This window comes from Athene noctua, chromosome 1 (genome assembly GCF_965140245.1).
Source record: "Athene noctua chromosome 1, bAthNoc1.hap1.1, whole genome shotgun sequence".
NCBI lineage: Eukaryota > Metazoa > Chordata > Aves > Strigiformes > Strigidae > Athene > Athene noctua.
In genome coordinates, this window is record NC_134037.1 from 63,941,080 (window position 1) to 63,962,099 (window position 21,020).

General features: G+C 38.5%; 1 protein-coding gene across 1 annotated transcript in view; it reads right to left on the reverse strand.

The window, feature by feature from the left end:
- Nucleotides 1-3,528: 3,528 nt before the first annotated feature.
- The window catches only part of MOXD1 (monooxygenase DBH like 1), a 51,191-nt gene continuing 33,699 nt past the window's right edge, over nt 3,529-21,020 (reverse strand). The window contains exons 6-12 of the mRNA XM_074924003.1: nt 20,894-20,996; nt 17,658-17,824; nt 16,030-16,221; nt 13,213-13,272; nt 11,120-11,262; nt 6,700-6,868; nt 3,529-4,009 (exon numbers count right to left, since the gene is read on the reverse strand). Of these exons, the coding sequence (XP_074780104.1) occupies nt 3,845-4,009; nt 6,700-6,868; nt 11,120-11,262; nt 13,213-13,272; nt 16,030-16,221; nt 17,658-17,824; nt 20,894-20,996 (999 nt within the window). The 3' untranslated portion in view covers nt 3,529-3,844. The remainder of the gene's footprint in view (nt 4,010-6,699; nt 6,869-11,119; nt 11,263-13,212; nt 13,273-16,029; nt 16,222-17,657; nt 17,825-20,893; nt 20,997-21,020) is intronic.

Genomic DNA, 21,020 nt, shown 5'->3' on the forward strand with positions numbered 1-21,020 from the left:
GTCTAAAAATAGTCACTTTCTGCATGAAGGGAGCAAAGAGGAGAATGAGGCCAGTGTTTCTGCTGGATTTTATTTATTAAATTTGTGGCTCTTCAGCATCTGGGATAACATAGCCATACAGTCCCTCTTTTTAACCAGCCAGTCCTGTTACCAAGCCAGACCTCCTCAGAGAAAGGGCTCAAGCACAGTTGCACTCCCACCGGCTGTGGCTCTGCTTTTCACCCTTGCGTCGATCAACACTTGCACCCAGCCTAGATGTCACTGCGATGCAGGCACAGATGAGCTGACATGGGGCTGTAGGATGGGCCTTGTGGATGGGGTATGCAAACAGAGAGTGTCACCCTCCTCTGTAGGGGCAAATCAAAGAGCTACTCAAACTCCAATGCTTCTTTCCCAGTCTTCCTAAGTCCTTGTTTTAAGACACGTGGGCAAAATCCCAAATGCTTGTTTATTCAGATAACATGAATATTTGAGGAGAGCCATATGTTCATTAAATGGAAGCTTCATAAAGAAAAAAATAATGAAACTGAAAGGGATTAGGTAGTATTAATAGTATATCTAGTCTACAGGTGACAGTCACCATTGTATTGGAAATCTGATTTAAGGAGAATGGGATTTTCAACTGCTATTCCAGAATGCAACTCCTTATCCCACTAGAATATTTATACATTTAGCTTCTCACTAGAAACTCTTAACACATTTTTTTCATGCTAGAAAGCTTTGAATGGCAAAATTGTTAAAAGGAGGTATGACATTTAGTCAGTTTGTGTTCATTATCCCTAACTCATTGATTTCCCAGTATATACTCAGCATCTCCTTTACCATGGTTTACTTGAAAACAGTATTCACTGTATATACTTTTAACTATAGCTATTATGAAAGCTCTGGGTTGCAATACAACGCAAGAGTATATGTTTTAGCATAGCACAGTATTGAAAGAAAACCACGGAAATCTGTGTCCGAGAGTTTTTCGTGCAATGTGACCAGGTATCTGTTTATCCCGCATATTTTTGCTTCAGTGGCATAGTTAGCTCGTGGCATTTGTCACCTTTATTCTTTCTTTGAATTTTCAACAATTTCAGACTTTCTTCTTTTATTTTTCTTATTTTAAGTTTCTTTAATAATGTAATGTGCTCACATTTGGTTTGTATCCTTTTAGCTGGAAGTATCCCAGAACTGTATCACCAGTGTCTCTACTTACCTGTGAAGCAAAATTTTCCTTTTCATTCCTCCAGAAGTCATAAAACACTGTTGCAGGTTAAACAAAATGCACTTTTAGCGTATATGGCAGGTCTTCCTAATATACTGGCAATTACGTCTCACAGACATGCTTTCTGAGCTGGCTTTGCTTTACATCATCTTGTGGCATACTGGATGGTAACAACAAACACCAATCTCTTCACATGTTCTTAGGACGGGTGCCCATGGAAAGGAAATCCCCATAGATAGGAAACTGCATCAAATCAGAAAACAGCCAAGTGGATGGAAAATAACCCTAGATCTTTGTTGCAAATGAAATCAACATAGGACTGATGCCAGTAGCCCATGACTATTAGCAAATGAGAGACATCATTGCATGTGAAAGGGCTCCCCTGTCCAACACAAATGATCTTTTTGCATTTCATTCCCTATTATTTTTCCCCTCGGTCCCTGACAAAAAGCTGTTCAAACATGCCCACTTTAGGGAAGAGTTTAAGTGTAAGAAAGGACAAGGCTCCCGCTGACTGCTTTTACAATTAGATGCACCCTGGACTCTGTAATATCTTAGCTGGAGGCTGCCCTAGCTTTTCACATTCAGAACAGATCTGTACAAATAAACACTCTGAAGATTTTTTTGCCTTTAATTCACAGTGACTGTTATTTTTCATTTTTCAACCAGTTCTACTCAGGAACATGAAACAGAAAAGCATAATTATTCTGCTGGCAGGAACAAGATGCCTAAATAGTTACATTTCTTTCTTGAAACTTCAGGGGTTTGACATAAAAAAATCTGTATGTTATTTGGCATATAGCTGTTCTTTACCTGATCCAGCAGCAGTAGGAAGGACGGTGAAACATACCACTGTCCAGGTGTGTTTAGAACAAGCAGCTGCCCAGCAACAGCAAAGAAATTTCCTAGGATTTGGTGGGAGTTGCTTTTACCCTAAGTGCAGACTGCAGCATCAGGAGGATTTAGTAGGCCCTGTGAACCTCTATCTTCATGGTCCTTAAACTCCCTTTATGCACAAATTCTGTAGTGAGATTGTTATAGCTCCTAGAAAATTAACCTATACTTGATTAAGTCTCTCGTGTCTACTTGAGGGATTAGCTGCTTCAGTGCCTCTCTTCTGTACTGATTGTCACACACATTGTCACTTTGGCTACCCACAAAGGAGCCTTACCAGCTTTGTGAGGCTTTCCTACTCATTTCTCAAATACAGAGAAGACAGTTCCCGAATCCTCTTTTTATTTTCCTTCTCATGTGATATTTCTTTGCATCAGAACAACCTGCCCTCATAAAGAGGTGCAACTGCACAGATAGTTACAATCAGTCGTTAACAATCAATGAAGAAAAATATTCAGAAAATCAGTTTATCTCAGCTCAGTCAGGTTCTTGATCTGCTTTGGACTCACGACACTGCACAAGAGTGCTCAATGACATAAAATGGACATATGTTACTAAGCCTACAGAGGTTAGTTGTAGTGCAGTCATTGCACTGGTCAGGGAAACACTCTCAACATGCAAAACAGACTATTTTTATAGCCACACTGAAGTAAAGTTTATGCAGCACTGTGGAAAAATTAGAGTTTATTGTAAATGCAGTCTGGCTATGAAAATAAGGGGTTTTTTTTGATGTTCAAAGTCCTTTTCTACTGTGTTGCATAATTTCATTGGGGAGCAATAAATTAGGCATCTTTTGGGAATCTTCCCTGCCCAATACCATCTGAGTAAAAAGTTGCAGATTTTCAAATAAATAAACAAATAAGTAAGAAATTGTATACTAGACACAAAAATAACTTCTTAATTAACCGTTTGGCCTATCATAATGCTTGTCATGTGCTAACAATAGCTGGTTCCCTCTGTGTGCCAGACCTTGGCTGTGAGATAGATCTCTGTTGCTACTGCCACCCAGATCATACCTAGCAAAGGTGTGTGCCTACTCCTCACCAAAGCTTTATTCACTGTACAAATACCTTAAGAGAAAAGAAAGGCACTGAATTGCCAGAGACTGGGGAAAAGCAATCTCTGCCAAGTTAAAGGACTCGTACAGGAATCACTGTGGGAAGATTTGGGGTTCCACCTGTGTTTTCATCCCTTTCACACCCATGGAATCCACTTCTCTTAGGACTTGAGACAGTTTGCAATGTGCTGCTCTCAGAAATGTCCTCCCCTGAAAGAATCCTTCCTGTAGCTTTATGGCACATGTCAATAAGACATGCCCAAACACATGTTTGCAAGACCTGTCCATACAGCAATAATCTCATAACTTGCAGATGTCAAGAACTGAGACAAAATAATACAGCACACAGCAGGCTGAATGTGGTTAACTAAGTTGCTTTTAGTTTATTAATTTTACCCATATACATAGTTGATTTTGAAAACACCACGTGAAAGAGCCAGGACAAAGTGTTACAAAATGGTATGGGAAAAGATTTCAATATGCAATGTGCCAGTGTATCTACTGTGTTTTATACATACTTTACAATGAAAACTAAAATCCCCATAGTTTTCAGAGGAAGTACACATTTTATTTCGAACTGGCAAATTTAGTTTATTAATATGTAAAAAAATAAATCTACAATAGCAACAGTGCAAACACATCAGAACTTGCATGGCACACAGAACAGAAAGGAATAAAAATTATTATACAAAGGGCCCAATGTTTCCTATGGTACTGGCTGTGACATGTACAATAAACAACAGGGTGAGGAATAAACTGCAACGTAAAAGGGAAGATGAGCTGCATATTACTGGTTCTGTCTTGTACGGTCTCTCTATTTCAGGGGGTAAAGCTGTCATGCCTTGGATCTGCAATTAAAATAATAAGAAATTATTAAGAGTTTTGTCACATAAGATTAGAAATCTGTATTTTGCTCTCTAACTAGCTGGCAGCTTCCATGAGAATCTACTGTTAGTTTTGTACTGGGGTTGTGACTCTTACTGTGGAGACATCAAGCTCAGTAAAAATATTAATATATTGCACGCCAGATGTGCACATCCATTGTTCTCATCTTGAAAGCAGCTGTGCACACTGGCATCCTCTCCAGTAAAGCAAGGTTAGGCTTCCATTGGTTAATTGCTATGACATTATTTTGCTTTGTTCAGATGGCTTGGTTTTTGTTTTCATCTTTCTGGCAGATAAAGATGGAAGTTAACCATGTAAACCAGTGCTATAGGGATACTGGATGATATTTGAACACATTCATTTGTACATACACAAGGCTTGCACTTGCATGTACAAGGCAGTTAATTGTGTACACATGATTTCACGAAATCACGGAATGGTTGAGGTTAGAAGAGATCTCTGGAGGTCACCTGTTCCAATGTCCTTGCTGAAGCAAAGTTACCTACAGCACTGTCTTATTTCTATACATTGAGCATTTTTTATTCTTCCCTTAGAACTCAGTGCAACTTTTATGGAGTTGGATGTAACTACCTGCCTGTCATGGTTTTGACATGAAATTAGAGAGATTTGAGTAGACTGCTTGGCTATGCTTTTCCTAAATGTACTCCCTACATGAAAAGAAGCTCTGTAAAAAAGCAGGTTCCTGGGCACAAACATTTTTGAAAGTTTGAATGCCCACCTGCGCATCATGTTCTTACTTTGTTTTTATTTTTCCATGTTGCAATTATCCTGCACTGCAGAAAATAAAATTGACTAAATGTTGACTTCACCCTAGCAAACACAATAGAAAGTGAAAACTCATCAAGGCATCATCCCTACATAAGGATGAAGGTATTTTCAGCTCAATTCCTCTGCTTCAAATTTATTCCTTCTTGTTACAACTCACTTTGTTTGACCATTTAGGTTAAATCTGTTCTTGGGTTTGATGAGAATGGCCAATTTAATGTAATATCACTAATAAGGGAGGGGAAAGGAAAGAGAACTAATCTTAGTTTTGATTAATATGCCCTAGTCATTTGAAATAGGAAACTATGATTAAAAGGAAGAACTAAGCACTCCCATTTCCAGTGAGCTCACCCTTTGACTACATTCCTTAAGTTGTAAGTATTGTTCCTTTATCCTGTCAGATAAAGGGGAACAGCATTTTCCAGAATGCATACCATTTAAAAAAAAAAAAAAAAAAAAAAAAAAAAAAGAAAGAGAAGCCTATCCCCTCCTGATAAAATTTCTGTGTGGTTTTCATCATCTTAACTTGTCCTCTGACAAATAGTCTGTGAAAGAGTGGCTACACAGCTGCTACTGGCCAGCAGTTGCAAAGGTCAAGAAGTTTAACCAAAACTGGTGAACAGTCTCATGTATCAATAGCTACTTTTCACAGGTCTGCAGTAGAACAAATAACAGAAAACCCCCAAAAAACTCATTGATTACTTATAGCACACTGTTTCTTTGACATGTCATGGGCAGAACAGACTGACTGATGTTGGAAAGACCTGAGAACGCAGCTGCAGGAAGGGCAATTCCTTCACTACCTGAAAGCACTGTGTGACCTGCTACAAGGCAGCATGGGGGGGGTGGGTGATGAGAATGAGGCAGAGGTCCTTTTCTAGGAAGTATTTCATAGGTATCAGCTCTGTTAGGCTGACCTAAAATCATGGTAGGAGATAAGCCAGTACAATGAGACAATCTCCCCTTCTGAGCAGAAAAGCTCAAAAATGTAAAATGGAGTCTTGAATTTGGAATCTGTAAAGAAGTTCAGGGAGCAGTATATACTTTTCAGCATCTTCTTCAGGGATGATACTACATGCACTAGTAGTTCTTTATAAACACACATCAATACTAAAGATGACAGCTTTTCCCAGAAACCCTGTTAAAATACCAGTAGACATTTATAATAAATAACATACTAGGGAATTATTTTTTATTTTACAGATTTATTCAAGACAATTGGGAAAGGAAAACTATAGAAGATAAAATCTTCCAAAGGTGCACAAAGAAAACAGACAATCCAAATGTACTTTTTTGGGCCCAATACTATAGACATCTCTAAGACACAAGACCAACAAAAAAGCAAAAGATACTGGAAGAGTACTCATATAGCTTTAGGTAGTCTAGATGCCAGAGTCAAGAAGTTAGATTCTTGAGGCTTTCTTATGCAGTCAGTAAGCTTCTTCCTACAGAGTGACTCAGAGAAGAAACCTGGTTTAGGTTTAGGAATCATCTATTACAAGACCCTGACATAAGTCATTGACAGTGGAGACAGTCAAGGGAAAGGAACTTTCTAACTTGGTCACCTAATTTGGACACATATGGTTACTCTCTTATCAGTCCCAGACACACTGAAAGACTCCATATTACTGATCCCAAGTGCTGATGAAAGTGCCAACTTTTCTATTCTTTTAAATACTTCTAGAATTCCAGTTAGGTGAAAGCATTGATAAAACATTCTCAACCTTTGTTATTGTATGTAAAATGTAATATAGCCATGTAAACAGTCTAAAGACATATAGACAGATACTTGTTCATACACAATGAAGCACAGTAAATCACATTTGTTTCATGGCATTGTTGACTCCTTTTCAACACTTAGACTTACCGACCATTCTGCATTATCTGTTTTTGAACATCTCACATTCACTGGTAGTTTAAGCACAAGATCATTATAGGAGAGACCCTTCGATCTGGACCATTGGAATTTGTTCATTGCATCCATAAAAGACAGGTTTTTATATTGTTTAGGACTCTTGATAATGAAAGGCCAAGTCCTACAGAAAAATAAATAAATAGATTTTTAAAAATAGATAAATACCATCAAGTTAGAACTGATGAGGAAAAGCTTTTGGCGAATCTACTCAGAAAAACTATTAATATGTATATTATGCCAAACTCACATTCTCATCTAAGTTCTCTGTTAATGAACTGTATGATTTTGACAAACTTATGAAAGTTCAGCAGCAGTTTAGGACTTGCTGCTGGATGCTTTTTAGAAATGAAGGACTTTAAGTTAAGAAAAAGAATTATATTGCTCTTCTCTGATCTACAAAGTGAATACACAGGCAATACAAAACAGATCTGTCGTAACTTCTCAAAAAACAAAACAAAAAAGCCACACCCTCTACTAGGCTTGGCAGACAGTGTTGCAAAGAAACATTTGCCATTAGAAAGCTACTTCCAGATGGCTCTGCCAAGCTCTGGTCGCAACTCAAATAAAAAAAATAATAGATCAAAACTCAGCCTAGCATAGGAGTTGCTCTAACATGTATTGGTTGGCAGCAGTGCCAAAAGAACAAATGACAATAACTGGTGTTGTGGACATTGCCTTTTGTCATGTCCCTACATGCTGGCTGCAAGGAGATTTTTGGTCAGGGGTGGGATAGAGACCTACTGTGTGACTGTGAGAGATCTGACTATGCACCCACATGTGGTAATCCTTCCCATGAACAAGTGGGGCCAATCCCATTCCCCACCAGCTGAAGATGTGGAAAGGGAAGGAATGAGATTTCTTTCCATTTTTTTCAAGAAAACTCGGGGATAATAATGAAGGAAAATTAAAATAAACAAACAAACAAACAAAACCCCAACAACCCAAACAGCTAAAGAAAACCTTTTCCACTGTTCTTGCTTCCTCCTTGTTTGACTCTACTGGGATGAATGGAAATAATATGGTAAATGGGTCAAGTTTTTTAAAAACGGAAAGTCCAGTACAGCTAGTGGAAGAATGAAAGTAGATAAAACTTTATCTAAGCAATCTGATTAATACTTTGGTTGGAGTATGAGTTATCCTTTCAAAGCACTTTAGTCAGATCTGTGTTATCTTGCAGTAGGCTGTCTCCCACTTGCTTTGGGTTAAGTGCTGCCTATGTCAAAGTTCTGCTCTACTCAACATCTAGGCACAAAGGACATAATTTTAATCAAGCACTTGTTTTACACTATTGTGGCCCAATTGCTTTCATCTCAGCTACTCATGATTTATACCACTGTCTGTGCCACCAGACTGAGGAAAAAGAGTTTTAAAGTGAGCCACAGTGCCTTGATCCTGCTTCCAGTTTGCCTTCATGCGTAAGACAAGAGAAACTTTACAGAAGTCAGTGAGGCAATTTCAGTGTAAGACTGACACAAGAGAGATGAGTATCAGGTCACATATCCTTAGGGTGACAGAGTTTAATGAAACAAGAATTGTGGATTAGGTCATAAATACTAGAGGCATTAATAATCTCTTCTTCTAATTACTATTCCATTTGCGGCAGACAGTCTACATACTTACTCTATTCAAAACATCTTTATTTCCCCAGGCCAAATGTGCATTTTTTCCTTAAGTACAGTTATCATGAATGAACACTCAAGAGAGCATACATTTGTTAGAATATTTTCTTTCTAAGCTCAGAAAGACTCTTTTAGCTAGGACTAATTTAGAAACTGTTCTCTCTGTATTAAAAGATTGTAAATAGAAATAGTGTGGAAAATGAAGTAGACATTGGTTGCATTGTGACTTTCTTCAGACTCTTCTGTCTTGGATATAAATTTCAGAAGTAAAACCAGTAAGCCTGTACATCAAATTACTTTGCAATAATATTGTTTTAAGATAAACTGTATAAGGAAAGACAACTTTTAAACTGTAAATGTCATGACACACTATTACTCTATCCATTTTATTTTAAAATCTATTACCTTAGTTTAGTGCAACTAGCAATATAAATTCAATTCACTTTTCACCACTAAAAGTGAATTCTACCTTCTATTGTTTGATTATTTTTCTGCATTTCATTCATTTGGGCACTTTGCTCTTTAAGTTATTCTCACTCTATAATCACTTCTGCTGATCTGCTATTGAGATACTTTAATTTTAAGCACGGTAAGGAACACTTAAAAACTGAAATATGCTATTTATTGATTTTTATATATTTGCACACATTTATCCTCTCTATAGTGGGCTTCCTCCCATCTCCTACTGAAATTTAAATTTTATGTTAGATTCTGGGAATCAGTCTTGCTCTTAGTGAGCACTATCATTGTGCAGGTCATCCCATTGACACTAAAGGACAGAAAAGCCAGATCCAACACCACACTGGGAAGCACTTTTGTTCTTGATGAGGACTCTCATGATGAAGGACAGGAAGAATTCTGCTGACTTACCAGAGAAACTGTAATGCCTTGTTTAAAATTCACCAGCCTGTGGTTTACCCCAGTGGTCAGATGCCAGCTGAATTGCATGGACCTTCATGGTGGTTATTATAGATCCTGAATTGTCTAAATGGTAACAGTTCCCCACCCCCCACCATTCACAGAGGGGATATTTAATATTTGTGGAGCACTGAAGTAGACAGATCTTACAACAAAATTACATTACCCCTTTTGAGCTGAGCAGCAGGCCAATATTCAGATTCCTGTGGGTTATTTGTCTTAGGAAGAAAAATTGATGAATGAGCTAGGAGATTTTCATTCGGACATGGATGTACATCTTAAATATGTTCAGTGTCCTGCATCACTGAACAGTAGGAGTCCAAGACTCAGGAGACAGTGTCTTTGCCCAGAACTGCAAAACCCTGCAGCCAACAGTTCACCTAAAAATCTCTTTTCTTCCTGTTCTGGGCAGCAGGGTTTTTGGTAGGGGGGGGAGGGGGCTACAGCAGTTGTCCCCTCTAAGAAGCTCCTTGAAGGTCCCCCAGCTCCAAGTCAGACCCACCTCTGGCCAAGGCCGGAGGCAATTAATGACAGTGGCTACACCTCTGAGATAAATAACATATTTAAAAACCTGAGAGGGGATGGGGACTTTGAGAATGAGTTACGAGAAGGACACCAATGTGAACACAAAGGTCAGTGGAAGGAAGGAGGAGGAAGGCGGGGAGGTGCACTGGAGCAGATCCCCCTGTATCCTGGGGTGAGATGGCAGGGCCACGTCAAACAGGGGAGTCCCTCACCCTACCCCGGAGGAAGGAGCAGTGGACTGAACAAACCCCCCCCCCCCCCCCCCCCCATCCCTGCCCCCGCACCACTGGGAAAAAGGAGGTAGAGATATGGGGAACAAAACTGAGCCCGGGAAGAATGGAGAGGTGGGGGAGTTATTTTTAAGATGTGGTAATGCTTCTTACTGTCCCATTCTATCTATTAAATTGTTAGTGTTTTGAATTAAAGTGATGGGTTTTTTATTTCCCCTAATGAGTCTGTCTTTTGCTTGTGACTGTAATGGGTGGATCATACCTCTCTGTCCTTATCTCAATTCCTCAGCCTTTTGATTCCTTCCCAGCGCTGGGGGAAAATGGGTGAGTGAACAGCTGCATGATGCTCAGTTTTCCTCTGGGCTCAAACCATGACGCTTCTTCTTGTCCAGATTCCTACCACCGGTTCCATGTTTTACTCTCTACTTACATTGCATATTATCCTCTGATTTGTTATTCTTCCAAAGCCTCCATTCTCTCATTTCTCTCCATCATGCTGCATATCTACCATGTATCTTTTACTATGAACAATTTCATATTCTCTTAATCCCTCCATTTCCTTTCTAACTTAAGCCCTCTTCATCTTTTGTGAATTTTTCTCTGTGTCACCAAGTCAGTGTTAAGCTCTACATGTGAGCAATAGTTCTAGGATCTGTTTGCACCAACTGACTGCAGCAGAATTACTGACAACAGATCTACCCAGGGTAATTTGATACCCATGCTCCCAAACTCCTTCTTCAAAAATATCTCTATATATGTAAAAATCATATGTTTTAATAAGCTGATAATTTAAAACATTTATATGACATTGATGCACAGTCTTTTTGCAGATGGCTGTGGTGAAATTTCTTTAAAAGGAGCTGCTTTTTCATTAAAAAAAGAAAAAAAAAAGATGCAAAATAATTTGGCAGGAGAAAAGGAGAAATAAGTAGCAGCAGTGTAGTGTCCAAAAAGAAGCTGCATGAGTGACCCTGCAATATGTTGCTCTACCAGAAAGAAACAAAGGCCGTATAAAAATGACCTTGTAATTCCACAGACAGAAACAGAGGTGCTACCCATATTCATAAACATTTTACTTGCCTGACTGGTCTATAGATTTCTTTAACACCAATGAACTGGAGCTGTTCCATTATATCTGGAATACTTGCACATCGGGTGAGGTTGATTCTTGGGTAATATAGCAGATACGACAGGCACATTTCATTCCTGGTGCTTAGACCACCCTGAAAATGAAATTTTTCTTTTAATCAAGATAGCATTGGAATCCCACAGATAAAACCACTGATTAGCATTTATATGCTAATGAAATGGGTTTCAAGAGGCCTAATTCAACAGGTTTATCTTGCACATTAGGCTATCAAGTAGCAAGAAGTTATATATAATTAATTATGAAATACACTGCAAACTCAAGCAATAGCTCCCAAGCTTAAAAGAAGTCAGAAAGAACAAGTATCAAGAAAATAAGACTTATGTTGAAGAGTGCTATCTGAGAAGGTCAGGTTTATATTCAGCTGTCTTCAAGGTACTTATATCTGCGATGTTTCAGAAAAGGGGCTTCAAAGGGGAGCAGATGTAGAAAAAATCTGCCAAGATAATTAGTCCATTTAGTAAGAAATTACATGAACTTTGTCTAGTAAACGGAGGTTAGGATGGAATATGTATCTACATGGACTCTCGTAAGTACATACAGAGATGAAGAGTAAGAAAGAAAAGTTATTTAAGTTAACAGATAATGTTGACTCAAGAATAAATGAGCACTAACTATAAAATGATTAATCAGAGTAAGATTGTTAGCTAGCAGAAGAAACACACTCTTAAACAGTCTTTCATTGAGAGCCATGGGGCAAACAACTCATTTAAAATCAATCTTAGTTAATATGGACAAGATGCACATTCCTAAATCCCATGTGGGAACACTTCCATGAATCTCACAGAACCCACAAGAATAGGAATGGAGAAGACAAAACACACGAACCAAGGACCAAGAGCTAGTGCGGTCACCACACAGGAAAATAGGACAAAAAATAAAAAGCCTTCATTTTCACTCTTCTGCTTTTCTTTATATACCTACTGCATGTGCCTACATGCAAGCCATGATTCAGGAAGAGGTATCCCTGTGCTCTCTGGATGCCAGGACCAGGTCTTTCTTGCCGAAGAGAAAACCCTCAGGTCTCACCTCCTGGAGGTCTGGATCCAGCTCCTCCCAAGGAAGCGGGCTTAGTCCCTGGCAAAGCCTGGGTGCCGGCAGCTACATCCCTCCCATAAACATAGTGGGTCTGGCATCACTCTCTGGTTTCACAGCCAGCTGGCACAGTTCAGCTCATGTCCCAACAACCGAATTTGCTTCACCTCCAAAACAAAGTGGCCATGTCACAATGGTCAGTGCCTGGTCTCTGTAAACTTAAAAAGCTGCATCTGGGAGACTGCACACTGCCACGTGTTAAACCTGAGCAGGGCCGCCTTGACCCTGGAAGGGATGCCTACTCCCTGGCTGTGGCCCTGTCTTGTCCGCTGTTGTGGACATGCACCCAGGTCTGCAACACAGCTGTTCCTTGTGCCTCAGCTGCAAGGGTGCACAGGTACGATGCAGGTTCCTCCTGCACCACCCTGGGGGCAGCAGCTGTCCAGGAGGGTCCCTGCCACTGGAAAATCCACCCTGTGAGAAAGGTAACACACAGAGGCTCACTGCACACAGCCTCCTCCTCCCAGCCCAAAGGATCTGCATTCTGCCTGGGTTCTATATAAGGCACAAAAGCAAGTGGTCCCATCTTGGTCACAGCATAAGTAAAAATCAGTATGTAAGAACTGGCAACAACAACTTCAGAGGAAAATGCATAACAAGGTCATTAAAAAAATAATTAAAATATGCAAAATTTGCATGTTAATACATGTTATGAAGAAAGCACTCCTTATACTAGCGAAGTCTGATTTTTAAAGATCTTTTATGAGCTGGCTTTCTTATTTTTATAAACTAGTACAATTAATGTAAGAGATCAGACTATGACCATAATAGTCCTGAATGACTTTAAAATCTAAGAATCTCTGAGAGGAAAGATAATACATAATTACATGCACACAGGCACCAGCACATTTTTAAATAACATTTTATGAAAAAGAATTTATTACCCAATATTATCTTTGTACTTATTTTGATCCATTAAAATTTTTCTTACCCATGTCATGCGAATTCGGTCCACAGTACTGTAGTGACATTCTGTGATTAAGTTATCCCCCTGAAACACAAGATTTAGGAAGTTCACAGTTCTGAAGTTTATCAACACCAGCTTCAGGTAACCACAGATGACAGCGAACACTTAAGAAATAAAGATCAGAGCAGTGGATACAACTTTTTGAAAGAGCAGATTAATTAACTGGTGTATGTTAAGGCCTTGGCACTTAGCGTTCATATTATCTCAGATCCTCAGGGATCCCCCATGGATTTAAACAGAGTCTTATTAAGAGTCTTATCTCTTTTATTAAAATAGCAATGGAGGTCCCCATCTATAATCCTATTTTCAGGAAAATTATATATATGCAGACGATGTATACACACGATTCTTGCTCCAAAATTCATCCAGTGCTGGATAGCTTTCTCCAGGCTAATTTATCCTGCCAACTTCAATAGAAATACTTGCCAAATGAGGAAAAGAAGATTTTCCACATCACAATAACAACTATTTATCTGCCAAGCCTGGGAGTAGAGGAGTGGCAGGCAAAGACATAACCACATTGACAGATATGTATGAGAAAGGCTGAATACTTACCTTCTCAAGTACATACAATTAACTTTTTGCTGTCTTGACAAACTGGTCTACAGTTTGGTAGTACCTTTATTCACTGTACCTAATCAAAAATTGAAATCTCAAACCCACCATGATAATCAAGTGGAAATTAAAATATTGAACAACACAGCCAGATGTCAAAAATCTGATATTTTTTGGTAACTTCATATCACAAGGATGCCAGAGGTTTCTTTGCTTTGGTTTATTTTTTTGTATCGTCATCTTCCCTTATCACCCATTGTATTAATCTTTCCTGAAAAAATCAGATTGTCCTTCAAAGGCTGTCTCATTGCTAGATCAGTGCTAGCACTAACTGTACTCCAGGCTCCTAGAAAAAGGTGCATCAGCCTCATGTTGGCCAAATGGAGACAGAGGTTTCTGAAGCAGAGTGGACTGGCACAGCTTCGCTGCTCCCAGTGGGAATATGCTGGTTTCCACCAGCAAGGTCTCTGGCTTTTGTGGCTTTTGGACTGGATAACATTCATTAGAAGTGCTTCTCTGTGATTAGATCTTTTGCTTCCAAATTCAGAACAGACTGCTAGTACACAAAGAAAACAAATAACCTGGACTCCATAAGCTGAATACAAGGATACACCCTTCCAGAAGGCGGGAATAACAATATATGAAAATTTTTAATATTATTATTTGATTGATTAGACTGTGGACCAAATTACACCAGATGATGTATGTAAAGCTGCACTGGTAGTTTTACATAAGATGAAAACAATAAAAGGCATGAAAAAGGCTCACTTCAGAGAAAGAATTCCAGCTTCTACTTGAGCTGTCTTTTTTAAGTTGCTGATACTATCAAATACCTCTTCTAGGCTTTCTGCTGTCTACTCCCTTTTGTTCTTGAATTTTAAGAGGCCTTTCTCTATAATCTGCATGGATTTTCCTAAAAATATTACAGGCTTTCTCTGCAAACCTGTCATCTTCTGCCAGCCCTCTTCCTAAACCCGTCAACACTTTTTTCCTGGAGGAGGTAACACCAGTTTGTCTTTGAAGTCCCTGTGGAGTACAAGCAGTTGGACTTCAAAGAGTAAACGCAGCACCTGAACATCCAGGTTTTGCTGTAGAAATTAAATTAGAACACCAGCATTTTAGCTTCTTGCCTTTAAAGGACAAATATCAAAGTCTCCCAGTGTGGGAGAAGACACATAAGAGACAAGGGGACTTCAACTGAAGCCTGGAAGTTTAAACCATGGGGCTCCTAACCATACTTGAAGTCCAGTTGTTGCAATGGTCTTTTCAGCTTCCCTTTCCCTCCAATCGTAAAACAAAATCCAGTGGCTTGGTATTTTGTATCTGACCAATTCCATCAAGTAAGGGGCTTGTTCCCATGCACCAGGACAAACACATCTCCAGATGCCTTGCTGGCTAGATCTGGAGCACCCAACCTTTGCAGCACTAAATTCTCTGTCCTCAGGCCAAAGCTTAAAAACCAGATGCCGGCTGGAACTAACAAAAGATGAGTGAATAATTTTTAAATGAGTGACTCATCCAAAAATACACAGATTCTTTTTATGTAATACCTATGGATAGCTACTGCTTTATGATATAATTGTAGTTGGGATTTTCTAAAAGTTACATTGCATTATTCTCACAAGTACAGCAGATAGAATAGCACGATTTCTTCTTCAAAAGGGTTTTGTTTACTAGTGAAACCTCACATGGAACATAAGCATGGAGTTCTACTACCAGCAACAAATAAAAACATGAAACCAAGAGAAGACTTGGCTGATTTGTAGACATGTTTGCAAGGCTGGATACTTGCTGTGTGCAGATACTCAGGATGTGCTACTTGGTTTCAATGGCTCCGTAAAGCCATGCAGTGGCATTTCCAGTCTTCAGCTGGCTGGATGCACAAAGATGGCACAACCAGGCACATGTGTGATTTTATAATCTGCTTTGTTTAAACATTTGTGATAGTAAAGTTCAAATCAAATAACTGTGGGTACCAAACACAGCTAAAGAATAGCTTGAATTGATGGACCAAGCCAGGTCTGTAGTGAATTGGGTGGACGCTCCTGAGACACTGCAACTTTAATACATTAGTAACTCTGTGATAAGTGGAAAAATTAACAAAACATTAAGAATTCTATGATTCTATGATAAGAAATTCTGTAGTAATATTAATCCTAAATGTGAGTAAATGTTAGGTACACGATCTCTTAAACACTTTCAGGGAAAGAATTAAGAGTGTCATACGGGCAAGATGGTTCTTTCTTCTTTCAGATACTGAAACTCCTGGAAGTTGAAGTCAAATTCATCATCATAAGCAAGCAGCTTCTGCTCCTCGCCATTGTGGAAGTGACGCATCCTGATAGCTCTTCCAGCAAGATGAGCATGAAGAAGTACCGCAAACACATGAATCCCAGCAGGTCTCTCAGCACCTAGAGCCTGGCCATGGGAATCCAACACCATTAGTGTGCCCTGATGCGATGTAATGTAACGTGTGTTAGAATGTACAAGCAGAGTGAAAATATATTAATGAATGTATTTATATTCTCTCAGTTTACAGCAAAATGCAGTTTGGAGCAAAAGCAAATCTGTATGTGAAATTAAGGTTTTATATACAAAAAAGGCTATTTTTTTCTGTGATTTTTTTAAATAAAAACATGCTTTTACTCCTAATGTAACATTTTTTATGAAAATCAACTGGACTGCAAATAATTCTCAATAGATTAAGATTTTCAAGGGAATTATACAAAAACCTACACATTATTTTAGTGCTAAGGGTTGATACAGAAGAATGTGGATGTTTATTCTGAAAAAGAATTTCTATGCAGTTATGAATTACGTTATCATCAATATTGTGCCAAGAGAAGCACTTAGAATTAAGAGACTGTAATTATAATATGCTCTTCTTCCTATCTTCAAGTCAACTGGTAGTGAAATATTGTAAGTTTACATCTGAAACTTTTTTCCAAGTCAAAAACATTTTAAAATTAACTTTTCCAAATTGACACAAATCTAACATCACTCCCATTCCAGCTGCGATATATGGATCCAAACTTTTGGTATGCTAAATTTTTATTGTTGTTTAGAACCTAAACTAGAAATAATCTGTTACCACAATACCTTTCAGGTACAGTCTTAAGGTCAGAAACTGCACGATAATAGATTACTCAAGTGTTTTTAGGCTGAAAAATGCTATGACAATTTGCAACTTTTAACATCACCAAGATCAAATCTGAATTCCATATTTAATTTACCATTCACTCTAAACAACATCACAAAAGCATTGATTTAACCATTCTCTACAAATTACAAAATATATGAGAATCTCCCATGATACATTAATCACAGATTTTAGACAATGCTTCCATTATCTGTAGAGATATTTAAATTATCTTAATGGAACCAAGTGTTTAATAAATGCATAATTTTGTACTTTGGGCCATACAAAAATATCTATTCAGGTCTTCAGTTTCTGCTGGTCTAAGAATACCTTTCAGGCTTTCACTTCACCATTAGGAGCCCTTTGCACATGCACAGATCTTAATTAGTCTCTCTCAACTTTTTTTCTGGGCTAGCTATTCCAGTCTATTAACAGCTTTGCCATGGAAAGCAATGCATGTTTATATATTGAACACACAATTAAAACATCGCAAGCACTGTGTCATCCAGTATCACTCATAGCGGGAAAGAAGACTGAATACCGAACACCCCAAATACCTAGATCAAAAAACCTCAACATTCTGGAGGGCAGCATGTAGCAGATGCCCTTGCTCGCATGTCTTTAACCAGTACTATCAATCTTTCCAAGAAGTTAAAGTGTCTGTCCAAAACTATTTCTAAGAATGAAAACCAATAGATTCAGGCAGGAGACATACCTCTTCCAGACATTCCAGCGTGCAGTGACCCTCTGACACAAATTCAGGCATGCCCGGTGGGATATTGTGGAAGAGGCTGACCCAAAGACCAGCTTCAATAACCCCAGCATCGTATTTCCTTAAAACTGGAGTATAAATTAGCCGCAGACCAGAGTTATCTATCAAGCCTGCAACAAAAGAACACAGTTAGCCATGGCTGTTTTAAATGAAAAAAAAAAAAATATCCAATTGTTTCACATTTTTCAAGGCTTGTCTTAATTTTTCTACATGAAAATCAAGGAATAAACCTCAGTATCCTGGAAATTAGTCAACCCATATGCAGGAAGTAATAAATAGGGGCAGCCCACAGGAGGGTTGTTAAACATGGTATCTTGATATCTGTGCTGTTCAGACGTGAATGAAAAATGTGTGCTGTCTGTAGAAGTCATGTCCCTTCAGCTAAGTTACCCTACACGGACCTCAGAGAAAAGCAGTTAGATCACAGGCAGAGCGGACTATACAAGGAAATATAAGACCTCAAAAGGTTCCCTGTACAATTTTCAAATTAAATATTTACAGCACAGCTTAAAGTTGTGGGTTTTTTCTGTAAAGGTTTCAAGCCATGTGTTGTCTTCTACTTATGAATTTTCTTTCTTACTTATGAATGTTCTTTCACCTTGAGCCCTTACATTAATTATATTTTTCCTTTGTTTTGGATTGTCTGTCACATCACAGCATACCTCTGATGACCAAATACATGCCTTTTACAATCTCCCCAATTAAAAGATCATCAACTAAACATAAAAATTGGCTTCCTAAATTACAGACTTGAAGATAAAACCAGCACCTTGAGCAAAGTACACAGGAGAACTACAGAGGATTTTAATGCTGCACTCACTCTCAGACTTCTCTTGATTCCAAAGAGCAGTTGAAAGAATCAAAGCCTGCTGTGAAAAAGTTGAGGTTTTAAGGGTCAAAATTATATGAATCTATTTTTTGCACCTACATGTTTAGCCATATGTGTTTGCTTGTGCATCTATTCATAACTTATGTTGCCTCCATCATCTAAATGCTTGTAATTATTCCTCTATTAGCCAGTTTTATTAGGCAAGATATAAGTAAAAACAAAGATTAATTTGTGTTGCACAAGCCCTGCATTCTGTTCGTTCATCTGCTACCTTCTTCTTTCTTGTTCATTTTCAAGTTTCAATTTTGAAAATTAAAAATGCAAAAACATACCAAGTATCTCAGAGAAGACGTTTCCTAGTGACCTATATTAGTCTTCTAAAAAACATAACAGACATAGCAGTGCCTGAAACCAACTTTTACATCAATAAGAAATCAGCAGGCTATTTTAAGATAAGCAAGTGACAGAGGGACAGAGCAGGGACTAAGTTACCCAGTAACTAAAATATCTAATACAGAGTAATATATAATTATTAAGGAACAAAAGATATGAACTATGTATAGCCAATTAAGAGTGGTAATCAACTATAAGACATTCTGTAATATACAAATGATGACATTCCACGTTATATCCACTCTCTCACAACTTCCTAACTTTAAATTGTTTGGGAATCCATACTCATTACCTTTCTGAAGCTATTTGTACAATCTCATCAACCTGAACTTTTCCTTTGTGGTAGTTTCCCTTGAAGCTTGTTGCTAATATCTAAATGACAGAATTTTTATGACATGTAAGAATTTTTGATATATAACCTCAAAAGAGGCCACCTTTCAAATGAAAAGTGAATCTTAAGGATTTCAGAAACAGAAGCACTCAAAACCAGCCATGTTAGGAGCAGTTCAAACATTTTTGCCTCTAAATGGGAGCCTACACTGACTACCAAGCTCAGTCACTTAGGAAAGCATTACCCCAGATCACAAGAGGCTAAAAATGCATCTTTTAACCGTAAGACACAAGTTGGGAAAATGCAAAAACCACAAAAACAAAGGTGACCTGGTGGCAGGTTTGCTGCTGTGTCAGGAGGACTCACATGCCCCCACCTGAAGATGATGGAGCACCCTAGTCTACTCCCTCACACTCCTGGCACAATCTTATACCATGTGTCTTGTCAGGGAAGAGAGAAACATAACCCAGATTACAGACACCCTGCTCTGCCTATGCTGTCTGAATTTCCCCAGGTCTTTGGTGAGACCCTGTGCTCACCTGGGACTATCCCAGGAAAGGCAAAATTGGCAATGTTGCTGGAAAAGGGAATGAAACACTTATTCCCAATTTTTGTATGTGCCACTTGAATTAAAACAATAGTATCGTACAGCACAGTTGGTTAAAATAAAATAGTAATTTAGGACACAACCAATTCAGAAACAGTTTTTCTGCATGCAACTTCTCAGGCAATATTTGATGGGAAAGCATGCAATGTCAAGGATGGAAATGAAGTTTACTGTACCCCATGCAAATGTACATGTTGAAAGAAGTCTGTCATTAAATAAAGCAATTTCAAGATTATACATCTAGTACAACAAAAAGAGGGGGAATAACAGCAAGGCAGAACATCATAACCCACACAGAGGATTTTATTTTAACACATGGGGGTGTAAAGAAAGGCCAATACACTGTGTTGCACTGGGTTTTATTCAGCCCATATATAGAAATCACCAGGATATTCTCAAGTACAGTAGCTCAATAAACTTTTGTTTCAGAACAAAAAGTATCTTTCGAAAAATCAGCTTCAAAGTTCCCTAGATATTCTGAGGCTCCCTGGTTCCTTCCTTTTGCTTCCTCTAAATATAAATGAACTTTAGAAAGAAAAATTGAAAAACACAGTTATAAATTAAAAGCTTATCTCTTAAGATAAACTTTTACCTACTGAATGTTCTAGCAAGTCGAGTCTACACACAGTGCCCACAGTTCAGTATAATTTTTTAATTAAAAAAATCAATAAAAGGCACATTCCCTCTATAGGTGTCTCACAGTCTGGGTACTGTGCTGCTTTCTCTCACTCACTGGATTTCCCAGCAAAAGGAAAGGAGAGACAGTAACATGAAAAATGTAGTGATAAAAGGAGTTGTATTCACCTGGTCCACAATTCTTTGTATATCTGAATCTCCCTCTGACTCCAGGTCAAGCTTTTGAGTGCAGTGAGAAAAACACTGGGAACCAGGAACTATTTAACAGGGGAAAATAAGCCTCAGCGTTGTATTTGCTCTGTTTGCTGTGCATGTAATAAGAAGCACTTGGATCTAAAACATTTTCCAATCTTGCATATTTTAAAGAGTGTAAGGATACAAACCTTCTGTGTACGATGGATTGTCATAATGCACCTCCATAAGAACGAACTGAGGGTCAGCTGCTGTGCCAATGGATAAGCCGACGTGAGGAGGGTAGGTGAAGCCCTGGAAATCAACACATGCATACAG